Source organism: Dipteris shenzhenensis, chromosome 9, assembly GCF_047967505.1.
Source record: "Dipteris shenzhenensis isolate YYH24624 ecotype China chromosome 9, Dip_SZ_1.0, whole genome shotgun sequence".
Taxonomy (NCBI): Eukaryota; Viridiplantae; Streptophyta; class Polypodiopsida; order Gleicheniales; family Dipteridaceae; genus Dipteris; species Dipteris shenzhenensis.
Genome location: NC_141604.1, coordinates 25,421,962 through 25,447,338, shown reverse-complemented (window position 1 = coordinate 25,447,338; position 25,377 = coordinate 25,421,962). Strand labels below are relative to the sequence as shown.

Genomic DNA, 25,377 nt, shown 5'->3' with positions numbered 1-25,377 from the left:
AGAGGACAACATAGCAGATATGTTTACAAAGGCACTTCCTCGTCCCAAGTTCGAAGTCTTTCGACAGGCTTTACACTTGGTTCCCTTTGTTACGTGATTTGACATCCTTTGTACATTCATAGGTGGCTATATCCTTTTGGATGAACATGTGCCACCATGACTAGAGAATACCAGGTATTCTGAGATGTTTCCAGAGTACTTCATCCCATCCCAAGGAGGGGTTTGTAGGCCATCATCTGGTGGTTCTAGTGATGCCCTATAGGCCATGGTATGTGCCTTGTAGGCATAAATAAAGACACTTATAGTGTTAGTGTCTTTTAGGCCACATAGGACACTTAGTCCTATGTGACACCTAGGACACTTAGTCCTAGGTCTAGGTACTTGTACCTTGTATTCTTTTGTTTTGAATAATCTAAGTTTGACGTGACGGGTGTTCTTTTGCAACCCTTTGCTGCCTGCACTCTCTCTCTTCTATACGATCCTACATTAGAAACAAGCTTCAACAACAACAAAGGTGAGGCCTAGAATGCCCCTGCCCAATGAAAATAGTACATAGTGCACCCACTGGCCCCAAATGCCTTGGCGCCCCTTACGGTATTCATTTAATGCTTCTGAATGGCAATGCTTTACAACTAGGGTTCAACCCTGCACTGTTCCTCTTTGCAAATCCTCTACTTGTCTTCAAGGCATCTAATCCCAGTGCACGACTAGAATTCCCACTGGCAAGGCATACTCTGATCTGACACAACTTAGAGGCATTCAGGCATCCAAACCAATGGCAAACTGAGTTCAAGGCAGCCTCAAGGCTATCACATGCATCCACCACCAGGTTTGTATGCTGCACTCTCTGCTACATTGTCCTTAGGCCTTTCACAGGATCACCCTTGCCTTTAGGTGCTTCCTAGAACATGTTGGAGTCCTGAAAGGACTGCACACAACACGCATGCACTGCAAAAAGCTGCAACGCAAGAAAGAACAAGGAAAAACCGAACCTGGAACCAACTCCTGCTGTCTGTGGCAGAGGGGCGAGCTCCTTCCTCGCACCTATCCTCTGTCCAGGTTCGCCGCAAGGTGCAGGTGTCTTCCAGCAATCAGGAGAAGAGAGAAATGAAGGTAGAGAGTGGAGGGTGAACAAGAAAGAGCTGTAGAGGAAAGATGGTTCACAGATCTGTCCCGAAATGATTGCCTCGGGATCTGTGCCTGAGTCCTCCTAAGAGAAGGTGCCAAAAGCAATAGGGAAAGTCCTCCTGCAGCCTGCACTGGTCCAAAACAGCTCCAAAACAGCTCCAGAAGCCACCGCGCAGACAAAAACATGTGCACAAAGGTCTAGCATAGCAAAAGACAACCCCAGGTACCTGCTGGAGGCAGTTGAACACGTTTGTACGGACGTCCGTACAGTTCGTACGAAAATTTTCAGAAAGTTCAGAAATGACTTGTGGCACTTCCTAGAAGTGCGTACTAGCCATGGAACAGTCAAAAGAGTTAAAACGGCTGAAAACAGGCTTGAAACAGCTCAACAGCTCAAATATTGCACACGAACAACTGAAAACGTCCAACACCTCCGGGAGAGTGAGGGGAGAGAGATGGAAGGTGGGAGAAGGGCATGCATACACATGCATGACAAATGGCATCTCCTCCTTGCGATTTGCCCCTTCATTAAAGTCCTAACCCCCATACCAAGGACAACGTTGGTAGTCCTTGGGCCCAACTTTTAGACCCCTCTTTTAAAGCCTTTGCCTTGCCCCTAGGACCTAGTGGTGCACCTAGACTTTGCCCTTAGGAACTTCTAGGAAGTGTGCACTTCCTCTAGCCAGTCCCTCACAGCCAAACCATTACAACACTTAACCATGGTTAACCTTGGGTTAAGAGTAGGTTGAGTTACGAAGATACTTTACATCTCTTTTCACGTCCTCGTGACATCTTCATCATGCCTTTGGTGGAGATATTGAGTGTGGGCTCTTTATTGAGTGTGATGAGGGTTTAAACACTTATCTTGGTTGAACTGAGTGTGCAAAAGAGCCTTTCAAGGCATTTATGACAAATGTATGTTGATGAGGTTAATTGGTTGAAGAAACTATGCATATACAGGATTAGGCTCTTATACTATGCTAGAGTCCAGGATCTAGCTTTTTGAGAGCCTAAGCCGAAGTGGGAGATTTGCTACTCTTGAAGGTGTGCACAGAAGAATAACACACACAGACGTGCACATAGATTTGGAGGGATATGAACAGCATGCTGAATGTCTAAACAACTCAATATATATTGCACCAAAAGGAGGTCAAAACCTTCACACGAGCTTCCTCCTCTGGCAATGTGCTTGAGTGTCTAGACTCTTGCTCCTGTGCTGTTGCAAAATCTCTCTCTTTCCCTTTTGTTGTAATGCTCCTTGATGAGCTTTGTTGGCGTTAGTGTAGGAAAAGTTACCTCCCTATCTGTAAGCCCCCATATGTAAACTACTCAGTGCTTTCTATCAATTCAGACAACGGATTTTGCAGAGGCGTTTGAATGAAATGATTGCGAGTTGCCAAACACATATACTTGAACTTAAGAGATTGCAATTAAGCTGGAATTAAGACTTATACAGCTTAAACACAAAGTGACATCATTGGAAATTGCAATATGATTGAGGGGCCAAGACGGCCCCCCCCCCCTTATCGAGGCTCACTTTATTCTTGAAAATGGAGATACAAGACCAAGGTGCAATGCACCTTCCAAACTGATGAACTCAGTGAAAACCTAGGACCTAGATACAAGACTCAAGAGCATATGTGCAAGGTAGACAACAAAAAGGAGGACTCCAAGCTCAGGTTTCAACTCTTGGCTTGCCCAATCCACAAGGAAGAAGCCTGAGATAAACTTGACAATACAGGCTCCCTTCGTGACTTGACCCTTTTGTAGATGAAGTCCTTGATGCCTCTGAAGCTACCTTGGGTGAGGAGAGTGTGGAAATGGGGCTGGAATGAGAACAGCTTAGAAAAACAGCCTGTAGGCTAGAGAGAGAAAGACTTTATGGAGTGATAGCTGTAGAGAGAGAGAGTGCCAATGCTGATCCCAAGGGAGGGGATGTAAGAGAGGAGCTGCTGCTGTTCCAAAGGTGCACAGAAGGGCAGATTTCTGCAAGGGGAATGGGTTGGAACAGTAGAGAGAAAAATTCTGCAGTAGAGAGAGAAAGACTGCAGCAGGAGAGAGAAGGGGCTGTGGCTGCTCCAGGCTAGGAGAAGGAGGGAGGATGCTGCTGCTGTTCCAGAAGAGCTGAGAGGGGGCAGATTTTTGGAGAGGAGGGGCTGGAACTGTAGAGAGAGAAAGTGCTGTTGAGGTGAGAGAATGGCCTGGGAGTTGGAGAGGTTCTGCTGCATCAACCAAAAGGAGAGAGAAGAAAAGTGATGAATTTTTCATGTAGGGAATGAAGGGGAGAGGCCTTCTTTTATAGGCCCAGCCCCCCCCCCCCCTCGCCCCCCCCCAAGGCCTAGAGTGGAAGGTGGACACTTGTCCCAGATTTTTGGTGGGCTGCAGTCCCAAAGAGGACAGCCCACAATCTGCCCCAAATTTGCCAGACACTTGGCCTGCATGCCCTGCCACTTGCCATGCATGCTGCCACATGTGTGGGACAGGTGGACTGACCTGCCAGCTCAGATTCCAAGTGGCAGTCTGCCACGTGTCACTCCCAAAAACCCTAAAATTTCAAAGTTGTCAGAATTAATTTGTGATTGCACCCACAGATTCCTAACTGCTTGGACTATCTATTGACGTACTCTAAGGTCATAATTGAGCCATACTGAGCTCATTTGTTTGTCGTCTTATCTTGTATCTCCATTACTCTCGGCATGTTGCCACGCCCACACCCAAAGCTCAGGGAACATTCTCTTGAATGGTTCCTAGGTCAGTATGCAATCTGTGCATTTGATTGGTCCCATGTTTGGGTACTGAGGTGGGGTGTGGTTTCCAGATGTCCCTCTCAAAGAGAGTCCATCACTGTTGTGGGTCACTAATGCCCATAACCCCAAGCAAGGGGGTCCACCTTCAAATGCTAGACCTAGTCCCCATTGACCGTAACTAAACAGTAGGAAAACATTTCATTTCTTAATAAGCATACTATCGAAAAACAAAAAGAAATAGTACCAAGCAAGTGGATACATGTTGAAGCAGGATGACACCATATTAGGAGAGCGTGGGGGAGGTAGACTTAGGGTTAGGATTGCCACATGGGCAGCTTATAATAGGCTGCCATGTGGGTAGCAAACTGAGAGGGAAATGAAGAGAGTGGGGGCTGCCACATGGGCAGCACACAGGCTGCCATGTGGGCAGCAGACCTCAGGTCTTACTTGGCAAGGCAGCTTGGAGGTGGATCTGCCATGCGGCTGTTTGGGGGCCTGCGGCAACATTACAGAGCAGAGAAGCCTCTGGTACAGGACTAGGACACGTGTCAAAACGCTGGAGCAGTCCCAGGACAGAATGCGCACAGATGGTGGGCTGTTTGGAGAAGATCAGGGTGCTGCACAGGCCCTGGATCAGGTCGTCCAGAAGGGTACAGATGCAGGGCAAAGTATGGGCCAGGTACAGCAGGGAAAGGGGCTGCAATGGGCAGTTCCCTTGCCCTTATATAGGGCCTGGACTGGCTGGTGGGATGACCAACCAGAGTCTTGAATATATAATATGCATGGCAAATCTCCCTCGAAGCCCCATCATCAGCTCATGTAATGCCTATCTCAAGGTTTCCAGGGAAATTCATGTTTAACAATGTTGGAGCATGTGAAGTAGTCTGGTGTTTGTGCTGAAAAATTGCCTCGAATTGGGGGAACCCGTGGAAGCCTTTTAGAAGAAAAGCTAGCCCATGTCTTTTGTCTGAGTTGTGCTCATGCGGGAGCGAAGCATGTCACAAGAAACTGAATTTGACAGGCTTTTCATCTAGAAATGGGTAAGAATATTGTATATCATATAAATATATATACTCTATAAATACTTCATAAATAATTATCTCCAGACTCTCTCTCTCTCTCTCTCTCTCTCTGTGTCTCTCTCTGTCTCTCTGTCTGTCTGTCTGTCTGTCTCTCTCTCTCGCTCTCTCTGCGGATCGCTTCGGATAAGCCTGTTAAGGCTTCTTGGCATTGTTGCTACGAAGTGAAAAACTCCTCTCTCTCTCTCTCGTGTATAAGCCATCCTTCCCCACCAAGTTTTGTAAAACCCGCGTGGGTCTTGGTGGTTGAGGCTCTGGTTCATGTCGTGGTGTGTGTGTGTTCGATCCCTGCGGGTCGCTTCGGATAAGCCTGTTAAGGCTTCTTGGCATTGTTGCTACGAAGTAAAAAAACTCCTCTCTCTCTCTCTCTCTCTCTCTCTCTCTCTCTCAAAAGAGCTCTCAGATACACATTGTGCACACACCACACACACACGTTCTCTCAAAAGACATAGCCTACAGGCAAAGAGTCGACCCGTTTGTACCCAGGGCGTTTCGCCCTATGCTTGCACATTTTGCTGAAACGTTTCTTCACGTTTCGCATGCCGGAAACACATTTTTTTGTAACACTAGAGCAAAGCATGATTTTTAGTGATTAACTTGATTCTACTTGAACTTCAATAGCCATGTAAAATTGAAACAAACTAAATAACAGGGGAGCATGAAGCTGATAGAGTGTACTTGGAAAACTTTTGCCGCAAGCATTCCTAAAACATTGTTCGAATCTGTTGTGTTGTAGTCGCAAGTGTGGAAACATATAGCATGAGTTTGCACATGTTTGTGGATCCATCTAGATGTTGGAAAACACACCTACACTTGTTTGGAATATAGCAAAGCTAGCCCACTCTAATTCTCATTGACAATCAAAATGTCATTCAATGGTGTGGAATCTTGTATTTCATGCTCGTATGAAATACATTGAAATTCATTATCATTATGTCAGGGAGCAGCTACATGCACGAGACTTCAGCTTGGTCTTTTGGCCTACACACATAAGAATGTGGCCATCACGGCTTGGAACATTTGGGTGGCTCGTTGCAGTCTCGTGATGGGAGAGCATCCGGTTCCACCCTCGGCTACCTTGGTTGCCAGCTGGCAGGATATCATTTACACTCTACGGTCCATCTGGGAGCGTGGGACTCCAGGCTCTAGGGTGACTATTGAGAAGTGTGCTCGTTTCTGCAAGGCTTGGCCTGCAGGTGTTTTCTACATTTTCACTCTGCGAGGGATTGGTTGGCTGTATAGTCCCCCCCACTTGGTTGTTAGCCCTAGTTCCCGAGATCCCGTAGGCAGTGAGATGGGCTTTGTTGGAACAGGCGGGTTTTTCTTTCAGCCTTTTTTGGCTTTTTCATACTCAGCACCTTTGGGTCTGTTGTCTTGTATGAAATCTTTCAAGTATTAATAGAAGGTTCCTTTCTTTGAAAAAAAAAGAAGAATGTCTAGAAGACCTTCAGAAGCAAAGGTTTGCTCGGCAGATTGTCACATTTCAGCACCACAGGACATTGGTAATATGTGCCTTTTTTTTTAATGCTAACACTATTGAACACTGATTATAAGTCCTTGACCTAATTCTTAACTATGAGATTCTCGGATTCAACCCTTTCTTCTTTTCTTGTATTCAAACTTTCAACGTGGTCACTTGACCTAAAATGTATATCTTGGACTTGCTTGGGCATTGATGATGACATAAGTGTTGCTTTGGTTGCTTAGTATGTCTTTCATAAAAGTTTTTGTTTACCTCTTTTTTCTTTTCTTTTCTTTTCTTTCATTTTCTCTTTTATTTTCTGGGTCGATTTTTGGTTTTTAGAACAACAAAAACTCTAAATTTGTATGATTGGACTTATTCTAGTCTTACAAAGGTATATTGCATTTGTGGTGACGAAGCAGTGAAGGTTTAGCTGAGAGGTACCATATGCTTTTATGTGCTACTTATTCTATAACTTTCTAATGTAAAATGTGGCATTTTGAACTGCAGACCTGGATGTAGTGAACATAATTTTGCAAGTCGCATGGAATGCTTTCGGTGCCATGCTCCACGAGAGTCAGGTACGCTCAGATAGAGCTCTGGAATCAGCCAGGCTGGTGTGGACTGTTAGTTTAAGCATTGCTTCTAAATTTTATGCAGTATCAGATGTTGTGTTAGCAAATATGTGGCAGCGTTGAGTGGGAGACGAGGCATGTATAAAGAGGGGGATGGCTGCCTCGACCATGGCTTATGTGCAGATAATATATAGATCATGTATAAAGCTTTGTGATTATGTAGCAAAGGCTAAATATATATAAAGGTTATGTTGAGGGTCATGCACAAATGATGGTGACTCTGTACGAATGGTCTTCAGAATGGGAGCACCATGTATAAATATTTTTTTGACAAAAAAATGGGAGCACCATGTATACATCATGTATACATAAACCATATGTAGCAAAGGCCAACCACAAAGTAAAAGTAGCAAAGGCCAACCTATATAAAAGCTGTGTTGAGGATCATGTATAAATGACCTTCAATATGGCAGCACCATGTATTAATTGAAGGATCGAATGAAAGAGAGAGAATGCAGGTTCCTCTGTTCTAACATGTGCTGAATTCAGTATATGTTTTAATTTTGAGGGAATATTGCATTTCTGGATCAAAAAAACAGTGAGTTCTCTGCTTCTATAATGCCTATGAATAACCACTTCTTGAGAGCGTCGGAGTATCGCATGTCCTCCAGATACTAGGTCTGATGATCACTCACGGTAGAACTGGGTCTTGGTGGGGAGCTCCTGGTCCACAGTTGTTGCACAAAAACCATTTGAAAAATGGGGTATTGACTATGTGGGTCCCATCCATCCAGCAGTAAAAGGAACACAGGCACGCTACATCATTGTGGCCATTGATTACTTTACAAAATGGGCTGAAGCGAAAGCTAGTCAGAAAGGCAGATGCCAGAAGCATAGAAAGATTCTTATACAAAAATGTGATCACCCGATTCGGATGCCCCATTGAAATTGTGTCGGATAGAGGCACACATTTTGTCAATGAGGTAATTCAAGAACTCTTGTCTGGCTTCATGGTAATCCATAGAAAAAGCACACCCTACTACCCCCAAGGGAATGGACAGGCCGAATCCACCAACAAAATAATATGCATTATCCTCACTAAGGTAGTAGAATCACAACATTCTGATTGGGCAAAGAAACTGAGACCGCCATGCAGGTTGCATGTAAAGAAAGAGCCACATGTGATTGCATGGCTGAATGTTGGAAATAGAGGATAGAATCACTCACACCTCACACTCCCGATCTAGCTCAAACAACACTCAAAGAGACGGGGAGAGAGAGAGCAAAAACTCAGATATAGTCCGCCACAATAGTGGGCAGACAAAAGCTCAAGAGATGAGCGTATAGAACAGCCGACAGATGCTGTCCAAGATCCTGAGCCTACTCCTCTTCCTGCGCGCTTGCCTGTGCAAGGCTTGTCTGTGTAGGTGATGAGGAATGAAGGAGGATTGGAGGCGGTTTTATAGGAGGGCCTGGTGCCCTTAAAATGGCCGACTAGGCCAGTCCGCTGCAACCTAGTGCACTGACTCCTAAAGGGGCCAAAATGGCCAAAATGGCCGTCCCTAGGTCGGTTTCTAGGCCAGCCTCCTAGCCTATCTAAGGCCCCATGTGATGGGCCTTTGAGCTGTTGCTGACTGGTCCTGGTATTGCTCCGTACGCCCTCGCATGGTGCTGGCGCAATCTTCCACGCAGGCTGCTGGTGCAGTCCTCCACAAAGCCAAGTACCCTCAGCCCCTTTTTCTCCCTATAGTCTCTTGCCTCCTTGTCCCCTCCAATCGGGGGCGGACAATGACATTTCTAACACCCCCTCTTAATGACACAACTATGGGCCAATGCCCATGCGTTGAATGAGGTGTTCCATCAGCTCCTTGGGAAGCGCCTTCGTGAAGACATCCGAGATGTCGTCGTTGGTCGCATGGTTGTAAGACACGTTAAGATACGACACGATAGACACGCTTCAGACACGAGTGTCTAAAGTGTCTTAAAGATAAGACACGTAAGACATGCCATTGTGATTATAATAATAAATATTTAATTAATATATGTATAAGTATACAAACGTACAACTTGCTAGCATAGCTAGCTGCTAGATTCTAGAAGTACAATAAGCTACACTTAAACAATGCAAGAAGTAACAAGGCACTTGTACGATGTAGTTAAGAGTCAAGACTCGTCACTCAAGACTTAAAACTTAATGTCTCGAGGTTGAAATTCGGCTCTCTTCGAGGGGTACTTAAATCGTCATCCCCAACATTCAGCACTCTCTTAGTCCCCAATTTTGTTATAATGGCTAAGCTGGAAACCAGCTTATCAACGGGGGGCTCCACTCTCCCTCTTGCACTTGGATTATAATCCATGTGTATGGGATTGAGTTAAAGGCGTAAACTGGCGCCTTGTTCTTGGATGGACTCGTTTCTTCCTTCATTTCTATAGGAAAACTCCCTATCAAGAGATTCTTGAAGGAGAGATGAAGGTAATTCTATACGTGGTTTATCATACTCAATTGTATGTAACTCTCATCTACATTATTCTCTTCAGGAGGAGGTGATGGTGTCCTCTCCCTATCTCCTTCTGGTAGTGGAGGAAAAAGGACAAGTTCATTATTAAATATCCCTTCTCCTTCTATCCTTTTCTTTTAGTACTACAAGAGAAAATGACTTGCTATAATTTCAGAAAAGGGCTTTATTTTACAGCAAAAGTCAAATGTTGTAGAGTTCGTAGTACTTATCCAACTCCGATTTTCTTGTGTCGAAAAACCACTTCAAATGATCTCTTCTTGTTCCTCTTTTAGCCTTTCTTGCTTGTTTTTATGCTGTAAACTGGTACACTCCGTTTGGGCTACTTGTTTTGAGCGGATTGGTGCTCTAGATACCGTAATGGGGGTCCTTGATGGGTGGATCACCCCCTTTTTCCGATCCGACTCTTCATTGGGGAGAACCCGGGGAGAGGGGGGAGAGTCTCTTTTCCTCACGGTTCAAGGATTTTAAGGGTCTATTCGCATGGGGGGAGTCACCCATTAGGACACCCCGTTCACCGTCCAAAGACCCAAAAAATTAGAAAAAGCCCTTATCTTAGAGACTCCAGAATTCAAAGATTGCAGGGTTCTAGAAACTCCTTGCTCCAAAAAAAAAAGAGGACGATCTGCGGGTACGTCGCAGTTTGCTGCCACCCTTCTGTTCGATTTTGCTAGCAGCCTTCAGCCTTTAGATCTTGTGATTGTTGTATCCGGCCTGGTCAAAGCGTGTCCTCGCCGTGCAGCATCTTCAGAGCGCTGCGCCTCTTTTGTCTGGTAGTCTATCTTTCGTGCACGCGTCTTCTCTCGCGCAGGTCTCCTTACACGTGGTCTACCAGTACGGAACGTCGTCGCTTGTTGTCACGCTCTTCCTGTATGGACTCTCCACGTTGCTTGCTTGTACGGCTCTCTCTCGGACACCCTTCTTTTGCGCTGTGGTTGCAGTCTGTGACTTTGTTTCGCGCGCTTTCGCCCTCTGTCTTGATGCACTCTTTCTCTTCTCCTGTTGTCTCTTTCGTGGATTGTTGTTGCTCTGATACCAAATGTGAAGAACCAGCCTTCTCCTACAAATGCAGATGTGTGCAATGCATGCAGAATTTGAATGCCGATTGATCCTCCAATGGGAATGAGCGCTCTTGTGACAGTACTTGTTTCTATTTCGATCTACATGCAAGGTGGGAGAGAGATGGCAGATGAATGCAATGTGGTAGAGAGACTGCTACGTGAGATTCACAATGAAAGGGTGATACCCTTTCATTAATGTCTCTTGAGATCACTCAAGTTCCATCTTTCCATTTACACCTACCCATATCCTATGACCGATGCACCTACCATTCAATGCACTCTAATGCACCCTTTCCCTTTCCTATTGCCCCTAGGACCTAGACACGTGTGTGCACATGTTTTATTACTAATCATTGGCCAATGTTAGATAGTTTTGGCGGTACTATTTACACCGCTTGATGGGCCTTCTTAATATGTTCTTTTATCTGCTCAATAATCTGTGACATATCCTCAGCAAACTGGTCAGGAGCAAAAATTCGCTCCCCCAAGCGTGTGATTGGAGTGGGTAAACATTGCCCATAGATGATTTCAAATGGGGCTTTCTTGGTGGAAGTATGTACAATGTTATTATAACATGGGTAAGAACTCTGGCCACCTTCTAGGTTGGTCATGGACTTAAGCTCGAAGTAAAGTAATTATGGTTTGATTGGCATTCTCACTTTGTCCATCTCCTTGAGGATGGAAGGCTGTAGTAAATTTCAGTTTGGTTCCGAGATTCTCTAATAGGGCTGTCTAAAAGTTGCTAATGAAACGGCCATCATTATCGGATACAAAAGATTTTGGCAACCCATGTAACCTAAAGATTTCCCTAATGAATAACTTTGCTGTTTCAGGAGCAGAATACTCCTTTTTATAGGGAATAAAATGAGCTTGTTTACTCAGCCTATCTATAATAGTGAAAATCTGCTCAGATTGACCAACCTTGGGTAAACCTGACACAAAATCCATTGTAATGTGTTTCCACCTTTGAGAGGGAATAGGCAAAGGCTGCAAAAAGACCAGCAGTCTTACTGGTGTGAGATTTAATGCATTGACCTACGCCACATTGTTGAACAAAGATAGAAACTTCTTTGCGTAGTTTAGGCCAATGGAAGTATCTCTTAATATTGTTTATGGTTCCTCTAATGCCTGTCGAGAATATGGACTCGCATGTAAGTCACTCATGACTAGATACCAAAATGTTTTCGGTACACATATGGCACGTCTCAAAAATAAGTATCCATCCACGATGGAATAAGCCTCTAAACCCCTGACCTCATTACGCTGAATCTTTCCATAAATGTCAGTGAAGTCCTCATCTAAAGGATAAGCTTCAACCATTGCTCCTAATGATTTCTCCTTAATCACAGAAATGTGATTAACTTGGGGCCGTCTACTCAAAGCATCAGCTACTAAATTGTCCTTTCCTGGCTGATATTAGCGGACATGCAAATTTCACCTTGTGAAGTTTTCGTCCAAGTTGCGACTTGTTGGTATCGCAATAATTATTTCTATCTTAAATGGTGCGTTGCCCTACCAGCTAGATTTAGATTTAGATGCTCGTTTGGGAGAGACTAAAATGAAATCGTTTAGACTTCATAAGCAGTTGTAGCTTGAATGAAGAGATTTGGACTACTTTTTGATTAGCCTTCTCCTTTAGTGCTAGCCTTTGTCATGGCTGAGTTTGCCCTTCACCTCCGGAGTGCTGACAGAAACTCAGTACGAAGACTTTATATAAATGGATGCTCAAGTATGTGTGGGTGTGTGGATTTGTATGTGTGAGAGCATACTTTTATACTATGGTCTACACCCACTGTTGGGCGCTGATGACGTTACTGGGGATGTCATAGTAGCTAGTCTTTGCTATGCATGATGGACTTTATGGTTTTTAATCTTATGAGTGACTCTCGTGAGATTGAAACTGCACTATGTTGTGTTTTTAGAGGATGAATTTGGGAATGTTCCTAGATTCATCTAGGTATGTGTCCTTTCCTGGCTGATATTCAATATTTAGTTGCCCAAAGGATTGAATATATTCAGCCCATTTGATTTGCCTTGAAGAAACAACGGGTTGAGAAAACAAGTGCTTGATACTTTGATGGTCAGTCTTAATCTTGAAAGCAGAACCATATAAATAATGCTTCCATAACTTTAAAGCATGAATGACTGCGAGTAACTCCTTATAAGTGATATATTTCAATTCAGCCCCTTGAAGTTTTCTACTCTCATAAGCAATGGGGTGCCCTCGTTGCATCAACACTGTCCCAATCGAGGTACCACTCGCATCCGTACATACAACAAAGAACTCTTTGTCCATGCCCGGAGGTGTTAACATTAGTGCAATGACCAATGTTTTCTTAAGCTCCTCAAAAGCTACTTGGTGAACCTCTCCCCACTCATACAAGGAATGCTTCTTCAACAAATCTGTTAGTGGAGAAGCAAGACATGCATAATTTTTAATGAATCTGCGATAATAACTACACATCCCTAGGAAGGATCTCAGCTCATGTATATTTTTGGGTATTGGCCATTCAATTATGGCCTTGACCTTTTTAGGGTCAACCCGAATTCCCTTAGCAGACACAATGTGTCCCAAATACTCTATTTCTGTCTTGAAGAACTCACTCTTCTTGGTATTTAGGAACAATCGATCCTTCCTTAGGAACTCCATCACCTTAGCAAGGTGATCCTTATGCTCTTTCTCGTTCTGGCTAGAAACTAAAATGTTGTCAAAGAAGGGTTTTGCGACCCTACTTGGAGAAATTTGTCAAAGAAGACTATGACAAATTTTTACAAGTAGGGTTGCAAAACCCTTCTCATCAGCCTAATAAAAGTGGCTGGAGCATTAGTTAGGCCAAAAGGCATGACCAGAAACTCATAATGCCAGTGAGAGTGCGAAAAGTAGTCTTATGTTCATCCCCACGTTTCATACGAAGTTGATGACAACGAAATTTCAAATCCAATTTGCTAAAAACTTTAGCACCTTTAAGCATATCCAATAAATCATCCACTCTTGAATATCGGATACCGGTTCTTAATCGTAAGTTTATTCAAAGCATGGTAATCTATGTACATACAATATGATTCATGCTTCTTCTTGACGAAGAATACAGGTGCTCCAAATGGAGAACTCTTGGTCGAATCAGGCTTTTTTGCAATAGATCGTCAATTTGTTTTTCTACCTCCTCCATTTCTATCGTGTTCATCCTGTATGGGGCTCTTCATGGAGGAGAAGCTCTTGGCTCTAAGTCTATGGCATAATCATCTTCTTTCTCCATAGGCGATTCGAATGAGTCATCTCTTGAAAATCTCGATCCTCATAAGCTCTAAGGAACTCATTGCTCTTTCCGATCTTCTTTTGAGATATGAAGATCTGGTGAATCCGGTATATACACAAGATTACAATCTACCCCTCTTTTTTCCAATGTTTTCGCTTGGGTTAGGAGTAATCGATGGAATTGTATACACGTCCCGATCCCCTATGATCCTCATGTACAAAGCAACAATGATGAGTATGAGGATGAATAGCAGGGTTAAAATCATACCGCCTTGGTTTACCTAGAATCATGTCAACGTCTTGTAAAGGAGCTACTAGAAAATCCCTTCGATCTCTATATTTTTGTATACGAAAAGGAATATTTCATACTATGGGTGTGTCTTCTTCATTGTGTCTGTAGGCTATCTCCTGGTGGTTCTAGTGATGCCCTATAAACCATGGTATGTGCCTTGGAGGCATAAATATAGGCACTTGGAGTGCTAGTGCCTTTTAGGCCACATAGGACAGAGTCCTATGTGACACGTAGGACACTTAGTCCTAGGTCTAGGTACTTGTACCTTCTACTCCTTTTTTTCATTATTCTAGTTTGACGTGATGGCTAATCCATCGACTCTTTTGCAACGTGCACTCTCTCTTTTCAAACGATCCTTCAATGGTATCAGAGCTGGGTTGACTCATCTTCCTGCCCCTGGACTCCTTGCTGTAGCTGTCCGTACTGGGTTTTGTACCTGCGTTGTACAGATATGTACATGTGTCGTACAGATCCATACCTACCATCGTACTTACGTAGTACAACTTTCGTATCTGCGCCACCGTACGTTGGACTCCGTACATAGTACTTGTTATGTACTTGCGTCGTACTTGTCCGTGTCGTACCAGAGCCACTATACCTACACTATTGTACGGATCAGTACTTGCATCGTCGTACTGTCCATACTGACCGTCGTACCTACTCTGTACAGTTTCGTACTTCAATCACCGTATAGATTCGAATCTGCATTTCGTACAGCCGTACAGATTTGAAGCTACATCGCCGTACAGCCGTACAATGTACAGCATAGTACATGCATCCATACAGCGTATATATATATATATATATATATATGTGTGTGTGTGTGTGTGTGTATCCGTACAGTCAGGTACATGCATCCGTACATTGCACGTACTTGTTCCGTACATTGCAGTCAGTACCTGCTCAGCACGTTGTACCTGCAGTCCGTACAGCTTGTACTTTACAGTACATTACCAAAATTTGGGGCTTTTGAGGATTTTTGTTATCCTTATCTTCCTTCTACTGTTTGAAATCATTTCAAGACATTTCAACAGATTGGAAAGCCTACATTTTTGAGGTCCATACCTTGGGACAGGTGCACTTTTGCAGTCATTTTGTGGACAGCAAGTCCTAATTCTGCAGTTGCAAGCCTTGAGGCTATATTTTTTTTGGGATTTTGTCTGCGATATCTCTTTTGATTGCAATACATTGGGACAAATTGGAGAACATTGAGTCACATCTGCAGGACATTGAGTCAAATTTTCAGACATTGAGTCTTTTCTGCAAGACATTGAGTCAGATTCGCATACATTGGGTCACATTTGCAAAATCTCATCAAAATTTGGGGCTTTTCTGCATTTGCCGTCTTTTTGGCCTATTTGCCCTCATTAAATTTGGGGCTTTTGCCAGATTTGCTGTTTTTGCAGTGAACATTGCCTGCCATAGTCACATTTGGGTCAGATCTGCATTTGCCCTTTGATTTGGGTTGGAAATTTGCAGATATTTGCTGTCATTTTTTTAGACAGCCAGCTTTTGCAGTGATAGCCTTGAGGCTTTTGGGTTTTTAGGTCTCTTTCAGGGTATCACATTTGCTATGGCTGGGAATAATCAAGATCTATTTGGCGTTCTTCGTGAAGATGATAAGTTGGATGGCACCAACTATCCGATGTGGTCTTATCTCATGAAACATATTTCTTCTTTGACTTATCTGCTGTATTTTTAGATGCATGGGAGGAATTGCAGCTGCTATGCGCATATTTTGGTTTACCCATAGGCTTGGCAGCCTTGCCTCTTCCTATCTGCTGTGAAGCAAATGCATCGGAATAATAGCTTGTCTATTAGCTCTACTTTGCTCTTCGTGCAAAAACAAAGTAACTAGCTGATCAAAAGAATAGTGGTCTGGATCACCCATGGCCACTAATCGAAGGGTTGTAGCAAACCCTTGATATGTATCTAGCAGTCCATTCAATGTGGTACTGACAAGTTGTGAATTTGGCACCACCTCATCAATGTTGGCAAGTTGTTCCATGAGGTCCTTAACCTTTGTCAAGTATGCATCCATAGAGGCACCTTCATTCATGCTGACTTCCTGTAGTTGCCTTCTCAAATATGCAACACGTGCCTCATTGCGAATCTGATAGAGAGAAGCCAATTTATCCCAAGCATCCTTTGCTATCCTACAAGACCGGATGTGTGGAATAATGATTCTCTTGCATGATAAAGCAATACATGAATGTGCATTTGCATGTCTTGCATCCCATCTTGTCTGTTCCTGAGTTGGAAGAGTAGTAGCAGGAGTGCTAGAAGATGAGGCATCAGGAGTAGTACCCCCTGCAGACTATTGTCGCAAGCTTGGACATGACATTTCAGAATGCAGGAAGCACATTGCTTCGGAGAAAAAGAAAGCAGGATTAACAATTAATGCCTCTCATGCTATTGAATCCCATGAGCCAGAAGATGCTTCACATGCACATGCTCTTCAGGATGATTGGGCAGGTGTCACATACGACTAAGTGTCCTATGTGGCCTAAAAGGCACTAGCACTATAAGCAGGATTAACAGTTAATGCCTCTCATGCTATTGAATCCCATGAGCCAGAAGATGCTTCACATGCACATGCTCTTCAGGATGATTGGGCAGGTGTCACATACGACTAAGTGTCCTATTTATGCCTACAAGGCACATACAATGGTTTACAGGGCAACACTAGAACCACCAGGAGAGAGCCTACAAACCCCCCTTCATGGGATGGGCTGAAATACTCTGGAAACGTCTCAGAGTACCTGGTATTTTATGGTCATTGTAGCACATGTTCATCCAAAAGGGTATAGCCACCGTTGAATGTACAAGGGATGTCAGATCATGTAACAAAGGGAACGAAGTGTAAAGCTTGTCGAAAGACTTCGAACCTGAGACGAGGAAGTGCCTTTGTAAACATATATGCTATGTTGTCCTTTGTGGGAAGATAGGACAACTCTATGTCTCCTGTTGACAACCGCTCTTAAACATAATGATAGTGAACTTCAATATGCTTGGTACATGCAGACATTTACTCTCCCCCCCTCTCTGTGTTGAGGGTGAAAAGCTTGCATCTTGATTCATTCTCAACCATATTCAGCCACCTCTGAAAGCATAAGAAAACTTCACATTTGGCCTATAGTCCTAGGTCTAGGTACTTGTACCTTCTACTCCTTTTTTACATTATTCTAGTTTGACGTGACGGCTAATCGATCGACTCTTTTGCAACTTGCACTCTCTCTTTTCAAACAATCCTTCAGTGTTCTCTAAAAGGAGAGCGACATGTTTTTTATAGGTTCCTGGAGAGCATTCACTATTGGCTCAATAGTCGTCAGGGTAGATTTCGAGGGTGACAAGGTAGAAGCCTCACCCTCCTGCTTGGATGCCTTGGCTTTCCCTTTTACTGAATTTGTCTTGGCAATCTTAGCCAAGTGAACGGTACACTTATGCCATAGGTGCCCTGGCTTATGTTTCTTACACCCGAAACATTTTCCTTTGTTAATCAACTTCCTCTTCTCTTCGTCCGTCATAGAACGAAATGGCACCCATTCGGGATGCGATTGGCTGTTCACATTCCTTACAAGAGCTTTACCCTTCCCTCTATTATTCTTAAACCAGATTGGTTTCCTAAAAGTGGCTATATTGTTGGTCTTAGATGAAGACGCACGCTCCTTATTGAAGGGTTTACGAGGATTCAATTTCCTCTCGGCTATTTCAGCCAGCTTAGTGAGGTCGTTAAGCGTGGTCGGGTTAAACATTTCAATCACGCCAAATACTTCTTTCTCCTATCTTCCTCACTCTTTTCGGGTAACTCTAGAGAGAGTTTCCAAAACCTGGCTGCAAAATCTGCATTACTCTCATAATCGAACTGCCCAAACCTCTCCCAACAAAAGGTTAGGTTCTCTTCATGCCTCAGTGGCATGAAAGTGGCTTTCAGCTGCTCCACGAACTTAGCCCGTTCATGAATAGGCTCTTTTCCTGTTTGTGACAAAGACCACCACATTAGAGCATCCTTCTGCAGATGCACTCGACTAGTCCTATCTACGGAGATGATCCACCGCCATAACTAATCAGTCGGTGTCCATCATAAATACATATACATGTAACACCATTGGCGTATAATATATAATAATGTTTTAATGTCTACTACTCACGGATTAGTGATTTCTCTTGTTATGACACTTATACCATTGTTGGGAATTTTGGAGAATCTAACACAGCGTTAATAGTTCAGCTATGAACTATCACTGAGAAAGAAGGATTATGAAGAAAGATTTGCAATTCTATAGACAACCCAAAAACTCAATCTAATATTATGCTGGATGATGGACCAAGTTTGTTGCTAGATATGATGACTCAAGGCACTGCTGCGAACCCAGGACAAGTGGCAATCTAGACTCGCTACAAGGCAGCTAGTAGAGCTCATTCGACTCTCAGAGCTTGGACAAGGAGGAAGAAACCACTGCTTGATATATAAGATTGTCTCACTGCGATGATTCGTTAAAATTCAAAGCCTCCATGAAATGATTGGACCGCCAGGTAGAAAGGTAAAGAGCATTCAAAATCTTCTCTCCTTAGAGAACCTTGTTGTTGTAAAAGTAAGAGATTCCAAAGCTTTATTGATGCTGATTTAGGATATGTAGTCATAGTTGATACTTCAATTTTGATTTCTAGTAACTTAAGAGACCTTTTCATGAAAGGCACGAAATTTCGATTGTATTCTTTTAAAGAGTCTTGTTTTATAAAGCTATTGATAAGGGAATCTCAAAGTTTCCTTTGCAATAGAAGAAAGATTAGAAGTTCAAAATATCTTATTAGAATGGAAAGGGGGATTTTGAAGAAAGCTTCTTTGAAGTCCCTTCGGTTAATTGCTCAAAGCAAAGTAACCATCTTTTTAAGAAGATGAAACTCTTCTTAAAAAATTCTTTAGGAAATTTGTCATTTCTTATATGGACAAATGTTCAAATGAAGACACGAAGAAGGCTTTCATTTATTCATCAAGTGTATCAAGGCGAGTGAAGTATAAGCCTTATATAGGCTACTCACTCACACTAGCACCTAGTGCATATGGGATAAGTCCCATGATGAGACGTGGCACTGCCTCGTATCTTGCTATCTGGCCCAGAAGTATCCAACGGAAGCCAAAGGCACTTCCCCACTCTCGAATCTCCTGTGTCTCCTCAGATCCTATGAAGAAATTGCTCACACAAGACTCACACTCATAGACTAGTACTAGATCACCTAGTACTAGACACCAACACACTCTTTGACTATGATATCTCCAACACCCCCCTTCAGAGCAAAGAGTGTGAGACCCAACACACAAAGAGTAGACCAATCCCACCTCCACCGCAATACTGAAAAGGGCAAGTCCAACTATCCAACACCTCCCGTGTGATAGTGACTTCTCAGTCAGCTTGCGACCGGCAAGGGAAAACCATCATTCGTCATCCCTCCTTACTTTGAACTGGGTGGTCAACACCATCAACCAAAGTAAAACACAATACAATCATTTTTGGGGGACAACTTAGGGCAGAGGACCTCTTATTGACTCCAAATACATTCAATCAATTTAGAGGGACAACTCAAGGCTGAGAACCATTATGTGACTCAACATAGAAATATTTTCATTCATTTTATGCATAGCAAGGACAGAGAACCCATGATCCCGAAGTAGCTACCACACAAGAGTGGGCACATTGTGATGCGAAGAGGTAGGTCGGTGACGAACCAGGCAAGGATGCCCTTGAATGATGTGTCGATGAAGGCCATAGGAGCAGCTACCAAGGGACATCATATCATGACTCTCAATTTGCCGATCGGAGAGTCACCGAATGCGAAGAAGAGCCTGGGAGGCTCCAAAATGTAAACCCTGATCAAAACACAGCAAGAGGGTGTCCGGAAAGGCAAACCCTAATAAAAAAACAGCAAGATTACACCTCGAAATGACGCAGGACAGCTCCAAAGTGAAAAGCAGCTCCCTCGAACAGCTCCAATGCTTCAGAGCTCTTGTAGATGTTGGCAGCAGATAGGCGGTGGCTGTAAATGCTCTAAAATACACACAGCAGGGCCTAAAGTCCAAAGGCGGTTGCCGTAGGTGCTCCAAAGGCAAAGGCGGGTCTCGAAATCTGCAAATGGCTGCAGCAGGTCACCACAGTAAAAGTTGGCTGGTATATGTATCCTGGAACGCTGGAAATAGCTCGGAAGTGGCTCTGTTGAAGGCAGCTATGCAGCAGCAGCACATAAAAGTTGATTTTGGTGATGATGAACTTCGAAACAGCCCTGAAAGGTCCACACGTGCAGGCACAATGAGATGACCAGCAAGTAATAGGCTGCCAAGGGCACGTAGAGCTCCAAAAACTCCCGAATGGAGGTGGCAATGAAGGCAGGTTGTGAAGAGGCTCTAGTCGGGTGCAAACAGCTAGAAAATGGAGGTAAAACAGGGTGAAATGAAGCAGGGCTGAGGCGGCTGCAGGGTGCAGGAAGAAGGGCTGAAGCAGAAATAGGGTTAGGGCAAGGGTGACGTGGCAGCAGCTATGGAAGGTGGCTCTGATACCATTTAGAAACATGGTGAAGGGAGAGAGAGAGAGAGAGAAGGTTAGGGTGCGAGGAAATGATGCTCAAATGAAGACATGAGTTCTGCTCCCTGAGCCTCTCAATGGAGGCGAGGGTTCTCCTCAAAGCCCGCTCTCGCTACTGAAGGGTACTCCGCCGTCGAAGGGCGTGAGCCTGCAGCTCCTCACTGCTCCTCTGAATCGCATTGGCCACCCACGTAGCCCAGCCCTCACACGGTGCCGTCTCTGACTGCTCCCAAATCCCTGCCATGACCTGTTGAATGTCCTCGTCTTGAAGGCGGTCCTCTAGAATGCGGACCCCCTTCTGGGGGAGACCTCAGCGGGGCTGAAGTACCACTGGAGAGTGGTATGACATCGTGGTACCTGCGAGAGTCCCGGTAGATCCGCCTCTGTGTAGTGCCCAGTCCCCAACATAGAAATGGTCTAGTGTCTCTAGCAGTTTTATCGTGTCTCCTCTGTCCAAAGGAGATGAGAAGGCTGCCAGGTGTCCTGCGGAAATCTGCCTCTCTCCACAGGTCTCTGCCACTGATCATGAAAATGAACTGCTCCCACGTGCTACGCTCTGTTGCTGGCATCTCAGAAAAAGAGGCTCCGCCCTGCTTGTCTTCCCCAAACTCCAGGTTGTTGAAGTCACCTCCAACAATCTAGGAGTCTACATCTGGAAGACACTCTGACAGCCTTCTCTAAAGGCCGGGCGGTGCTGTCTGCACGTTGGGGCATACACGTTCAGGATCCCGAGCGTGGACTCTCCCTTTCGAACTCCCATCCAGACTGCTCGTCTTGGAATGAGCTCGCCCTGATCGTAGACCTCTGGGGCCAAAGTCAATGAGACTGAGATGCAGACCCCTCCATTCCATCCTCCCGCAGGGGACCACTCCTCTGGACCTCTCCTTGGGAGAAGGTGATGGTGTCGTCTGATGTCTGAAGCTGAATACATGTGCTTCTGAATCATAAGGATGTCCACTGCCTGTCCTACCACTGCCTCTCTCAACAGGTCTCAGCCACTGATCATGAAACTGAACTGCTCCCATGTGCTACGCTCTGCTGCTGGCATCTCAGAAAAAGAGGCTCCGCCCTGCTTGTCTTTCCCAAACTCCAGGTTGTTAAAGTCACCTCCAACAATCTAGGAGTCTACATCCGGAAGACACTTTGGCAGCCTTCTCCAAAAGGTCGGGCGGTGCTGTCTGCACGTTGGGGCATACACGTTTAGGATCCCGATCCTAGACTCTCCCGTTCGAACTCCCATCCAAACTGCCCGTCCTGGAATGAGCTCGCCCTGATTGTAGACCTCTGGGGCCAAAGTCAATGAGACTGAGATGCAGACCCCTCCACTCCATCCTACCGTAGGGGACCACTCCTCTGGACCTCTCCCTGGGAGAAGGTGATGGTGTCGTCTGATGTTTGAAGCTGAAAACATGTGCTCTTGAATCATAAGGATGTCCACTGCCCGTCCTACCACTATCCTCTGCAACTCTTGCCGGAGTATCAGGTACTGCGATTGGCTACGAACATGGTCGTGAAGCCCGTGTACGTTCCAACTCACTATGGTCCAGCTCATGAGGATGGGGGAGTCGGGAACAAGGCTCCCATGTGATTTTGCCGGGGGTTTAGAGGGCGAGTAGTCAGTATCTGTGCGTCGCCGTAGTCAGTATTTGCTAGAGCCGTCCCTGGCGAGGACTCAAGCACTGTGCCAAATGCTCGACCAATGGGAGAGAGGATGGCTCGATACTCCTTGGGGAGCCCTGGGAAGCGGAGTGTAACCGAAAATGGTGGAACATTGTGTGTCGTATCCATGTCCTCGACTGTGAACCCATGATACCAAGGAAAGAGGTAGACAACATGTGGGCCAAGGAGTATGGGGCTCTGCTCCACAAGTGTCGAGGCGGTGTCGGGGAGCTCAGTTGGATGAGGAAAACGCCTCGTCCATAGGTGGTGACCTCCTGGATGTGGTCTCCCTCTAATGCCAAGCTCGCCTGGTTCCACTCTCGCACCTGTCTCCGTGTAGGCGTGAGGCCCACAATTCTGCCCACAAGCGCCTTGTCCGGGAGGGATTGAACTGCCTGCTGTACCTGTTGCTTGTTAGCTTGGGAAAGAAGAACCTTAACGGCTGTGGGATTCGAGGGTTCTGCCATAGAGCCCCTCTGGCCAGACCAAGGGTCACCACTAAGGTTCTTCTTTTGCCTTAACAAGCACAAGTGCTCCCGCTACGGGGAGGAAGAAAAAGGAGGGTGCGGAATAGAGGCGTCAGAGGGGGAGGCGGTGGCGAGGCAGGGTGAAGGAGGGGGCAAGGATAGAAGGGAAAGGAGGAGGGTGGAGGGCGAGAAGGCGAGGAGGGAGAAAAAGAGGGAATGAGAGGGCAAGGGAGCGGAGAGGAGGCGGGAGAGGGGGGGGCCGACAGGGGAGAGGAGGAGGGCGCCGGGGAAAAAGAGGAGGTGGCGGGGGGGACGGTGGTGGAGGAAAGGAGGCAGAGATGGAGGGAGCGGGCGGGGCTGTCGGAGTTGGAGGCATAGGAGGAGGAGATGGAGGTGGCGGAAGCGGGCGGGGCTGGCGGGGGCGCAGCAGGCAGAGGGGGGCAGTAGAGGCGGAAGCAGGAGGGGCAAGGAGGCGGGAGCTGAAGGGGCGGTGGAAGCAGGAGAGGGGGGAGCAGACGGGGGGATGGAGAGGGCGAGGGTGTGCAGAGGGGGAGCAGAGGGAGGCGGACAGGGCGAGGCAGCAGGGCAGCCAGGGGGGGGCGTCGTGGCTCAGCAGGTGCTCACAGGGAGCTCTAGGCACTCAATCTTAGGTGACATATTCTAGTCTTACAAAGGTATATGTATGTAGAGAAAGAGCCACGTCTGTTTATATTGCCTAACCCCCCTCAATGTTTGGGCAAACTGTACCATAAACCCCTTAGAGGATTCTCCCAATCAGATGTTTCTACAAGAAGCTGCTGGTTATCAGAGGGTGTGCAGATGGGTTGGAGTGTCAGAGGAGTAATATGTTTTAGTCCTGAGAACTGTAAATGTGCTGAATGTAGAGAAATCTGTGTTGTTCCTGCTTTAATGTATGAGTAACCTTTGCCTAATCTGCTATAGTGGTTTTCTTGGAGTTTTTTTGATGATACTGCAGAAGGAACTGCGTCCCTACAATGTTTGGTAGTTGAGTGAGGCTTAAGGTTGTATATGATCTGTTGCCGAGTGATGTCTCTGCCTGTAGACAATTTTGTCAATCTGTGTCTACAACCATGGGATATTAAAATCGGCACCCTTTGGTGCTCAGGACATGAGTAGGGATGTTGTCATAGAGGTTACATGGTGGAGTCTTGTGGTCTAATATTTTGTGACCAGACTTGCATGGACATGTACTATTCACGTATGCTTCTAGACATATGATTTGTAAATGCTGTCCCTATTTTGACAGCAGCAAATATGCATTGCTACTGCAGATCTTAGTGCAAAAACCATGCACAGATTGCGTATTGAATAACACGTATCATATACATCAAGATTCCCCTCCAAGAGGATATTAATGCTTTACTGGATGTCTATTTAGGATATGCTCCTCGTATGCTTATCACCATTATGTCAAATTTATCTATGGCTAGTATTTGTCTGACTTATTTTACCTTTTCAGGTACTGATGTTTGACGTCGGAAGGGCTGTTGTGTTTTTACCGTGTACTCTGTTCTTTCCTGTCTCACGCTTGAAGTACGTTACTTTTTGAAAAAAGAAAAGTTACTTGAAGACACACTGCTACCAGCAATGTTGACAGTCTCTTACAGTTCAGTTCTAGCATATGAAACTCGGGCCCTTGTGGTTTTGATTTTGAAATTGCCCAGTGGTTATTTTTGGCGCCTTTGATAACTGCGGTGCAGTCCTCACAATAGTGAAGTCCTAAATTGTGTAGGCTGAAGGTTTTGGGAGCTGACTGCTGAGCGCTTGCCTTATATGCAAGTTTGCTCGGAGTGCTACTGAAAGAACCTCTGAAATATTAAGATTTTAAATCTCACAATGAATATGTTATATCGGTTTCCAGAATGATTGGCTGTCAAGTGGTACCTGTTCGAAGTATACCTCTATCGGCCTGCTGTGGCGTCATGTGCTCTCTTTTTGTTTAAGAGGGGTTTTCGTCTCTGTGAAGGTTCAATAACATAGGATCATGTAGTACACTAGAAAGGATAATCCTCCAATAATAGTCCTTATGTTTCAAACCACTGGTACTAGTTTACTAATCAACCAACCAAATAACAAAGAAATAGGTTTCAAACCTACTAAGGCAATATTTTTCATGGTTTCATAGGTCATGATATTGAGTCTCAACCCATTACTTCCTCTTCCACGGTAGGAGCCCCTGTATCCACTGCATGAGGTAATACTGACAATTGAAGTGCTACATCCCTACTCTTAACTATAGATAATGCCAATACTCACCAACACTTAGGGGAAGAGTCACTAGTTATAACTAATTAATGTTTGGCTTAATATGCTCTATATCAGTCATCAAACAAGTCATAAGCATGTGGCTGCTTCTTCAAACCTAACTCTCATTGAAATTTTTGATGTGGGTAACAAGCCTTATCCCACCTAGATAGTCTCCTTTTATTTAGGACACACTTGAAACTCTTTAGAGGTTTAACTTCCTTTAAAAAAGACCATCGCTAATGGATGCTCTGCGTCCACATCCTTAGGCCATTATGGTTTAGTTGAGTGA

General features: G+C 44.9%; 1 protein-coding gene across 3 annotated transcripts in view; it reads left to right on the top strand.

The window, feature by feature from the left end:
- LOC147898421 (Ran BP2/NZF zinc finger-like superfamily protein) overlaps positions 1–24,688 on the top strand; it is a 42,168-nt gene extending 17,480 nt beyond the window's left edge. For 2 of the 3 annotated variants that reach the window (XM_087379021.1, XM_087379020.1), the window contains exons 3-4: positions 6,927–6,997; positions 24,301–24,688. In XM_087379021.1, coding sequence (XP_087235147.1) covers positions 6,927–6,997; positions 24,301–24,314 — 85 coding nt within the window. In that variant the 3' untranslated portion in view covers positions 24,315–24,688. The remainder of the gene's footprint in view (positions 1–6,926; positions 6,998–24,300) is intronic. The other variant, XR_015541506.1, reaches the window with a different exon arrangement.
- Positions 24,689–25,377: the final 689 nt, after the last annotated feature.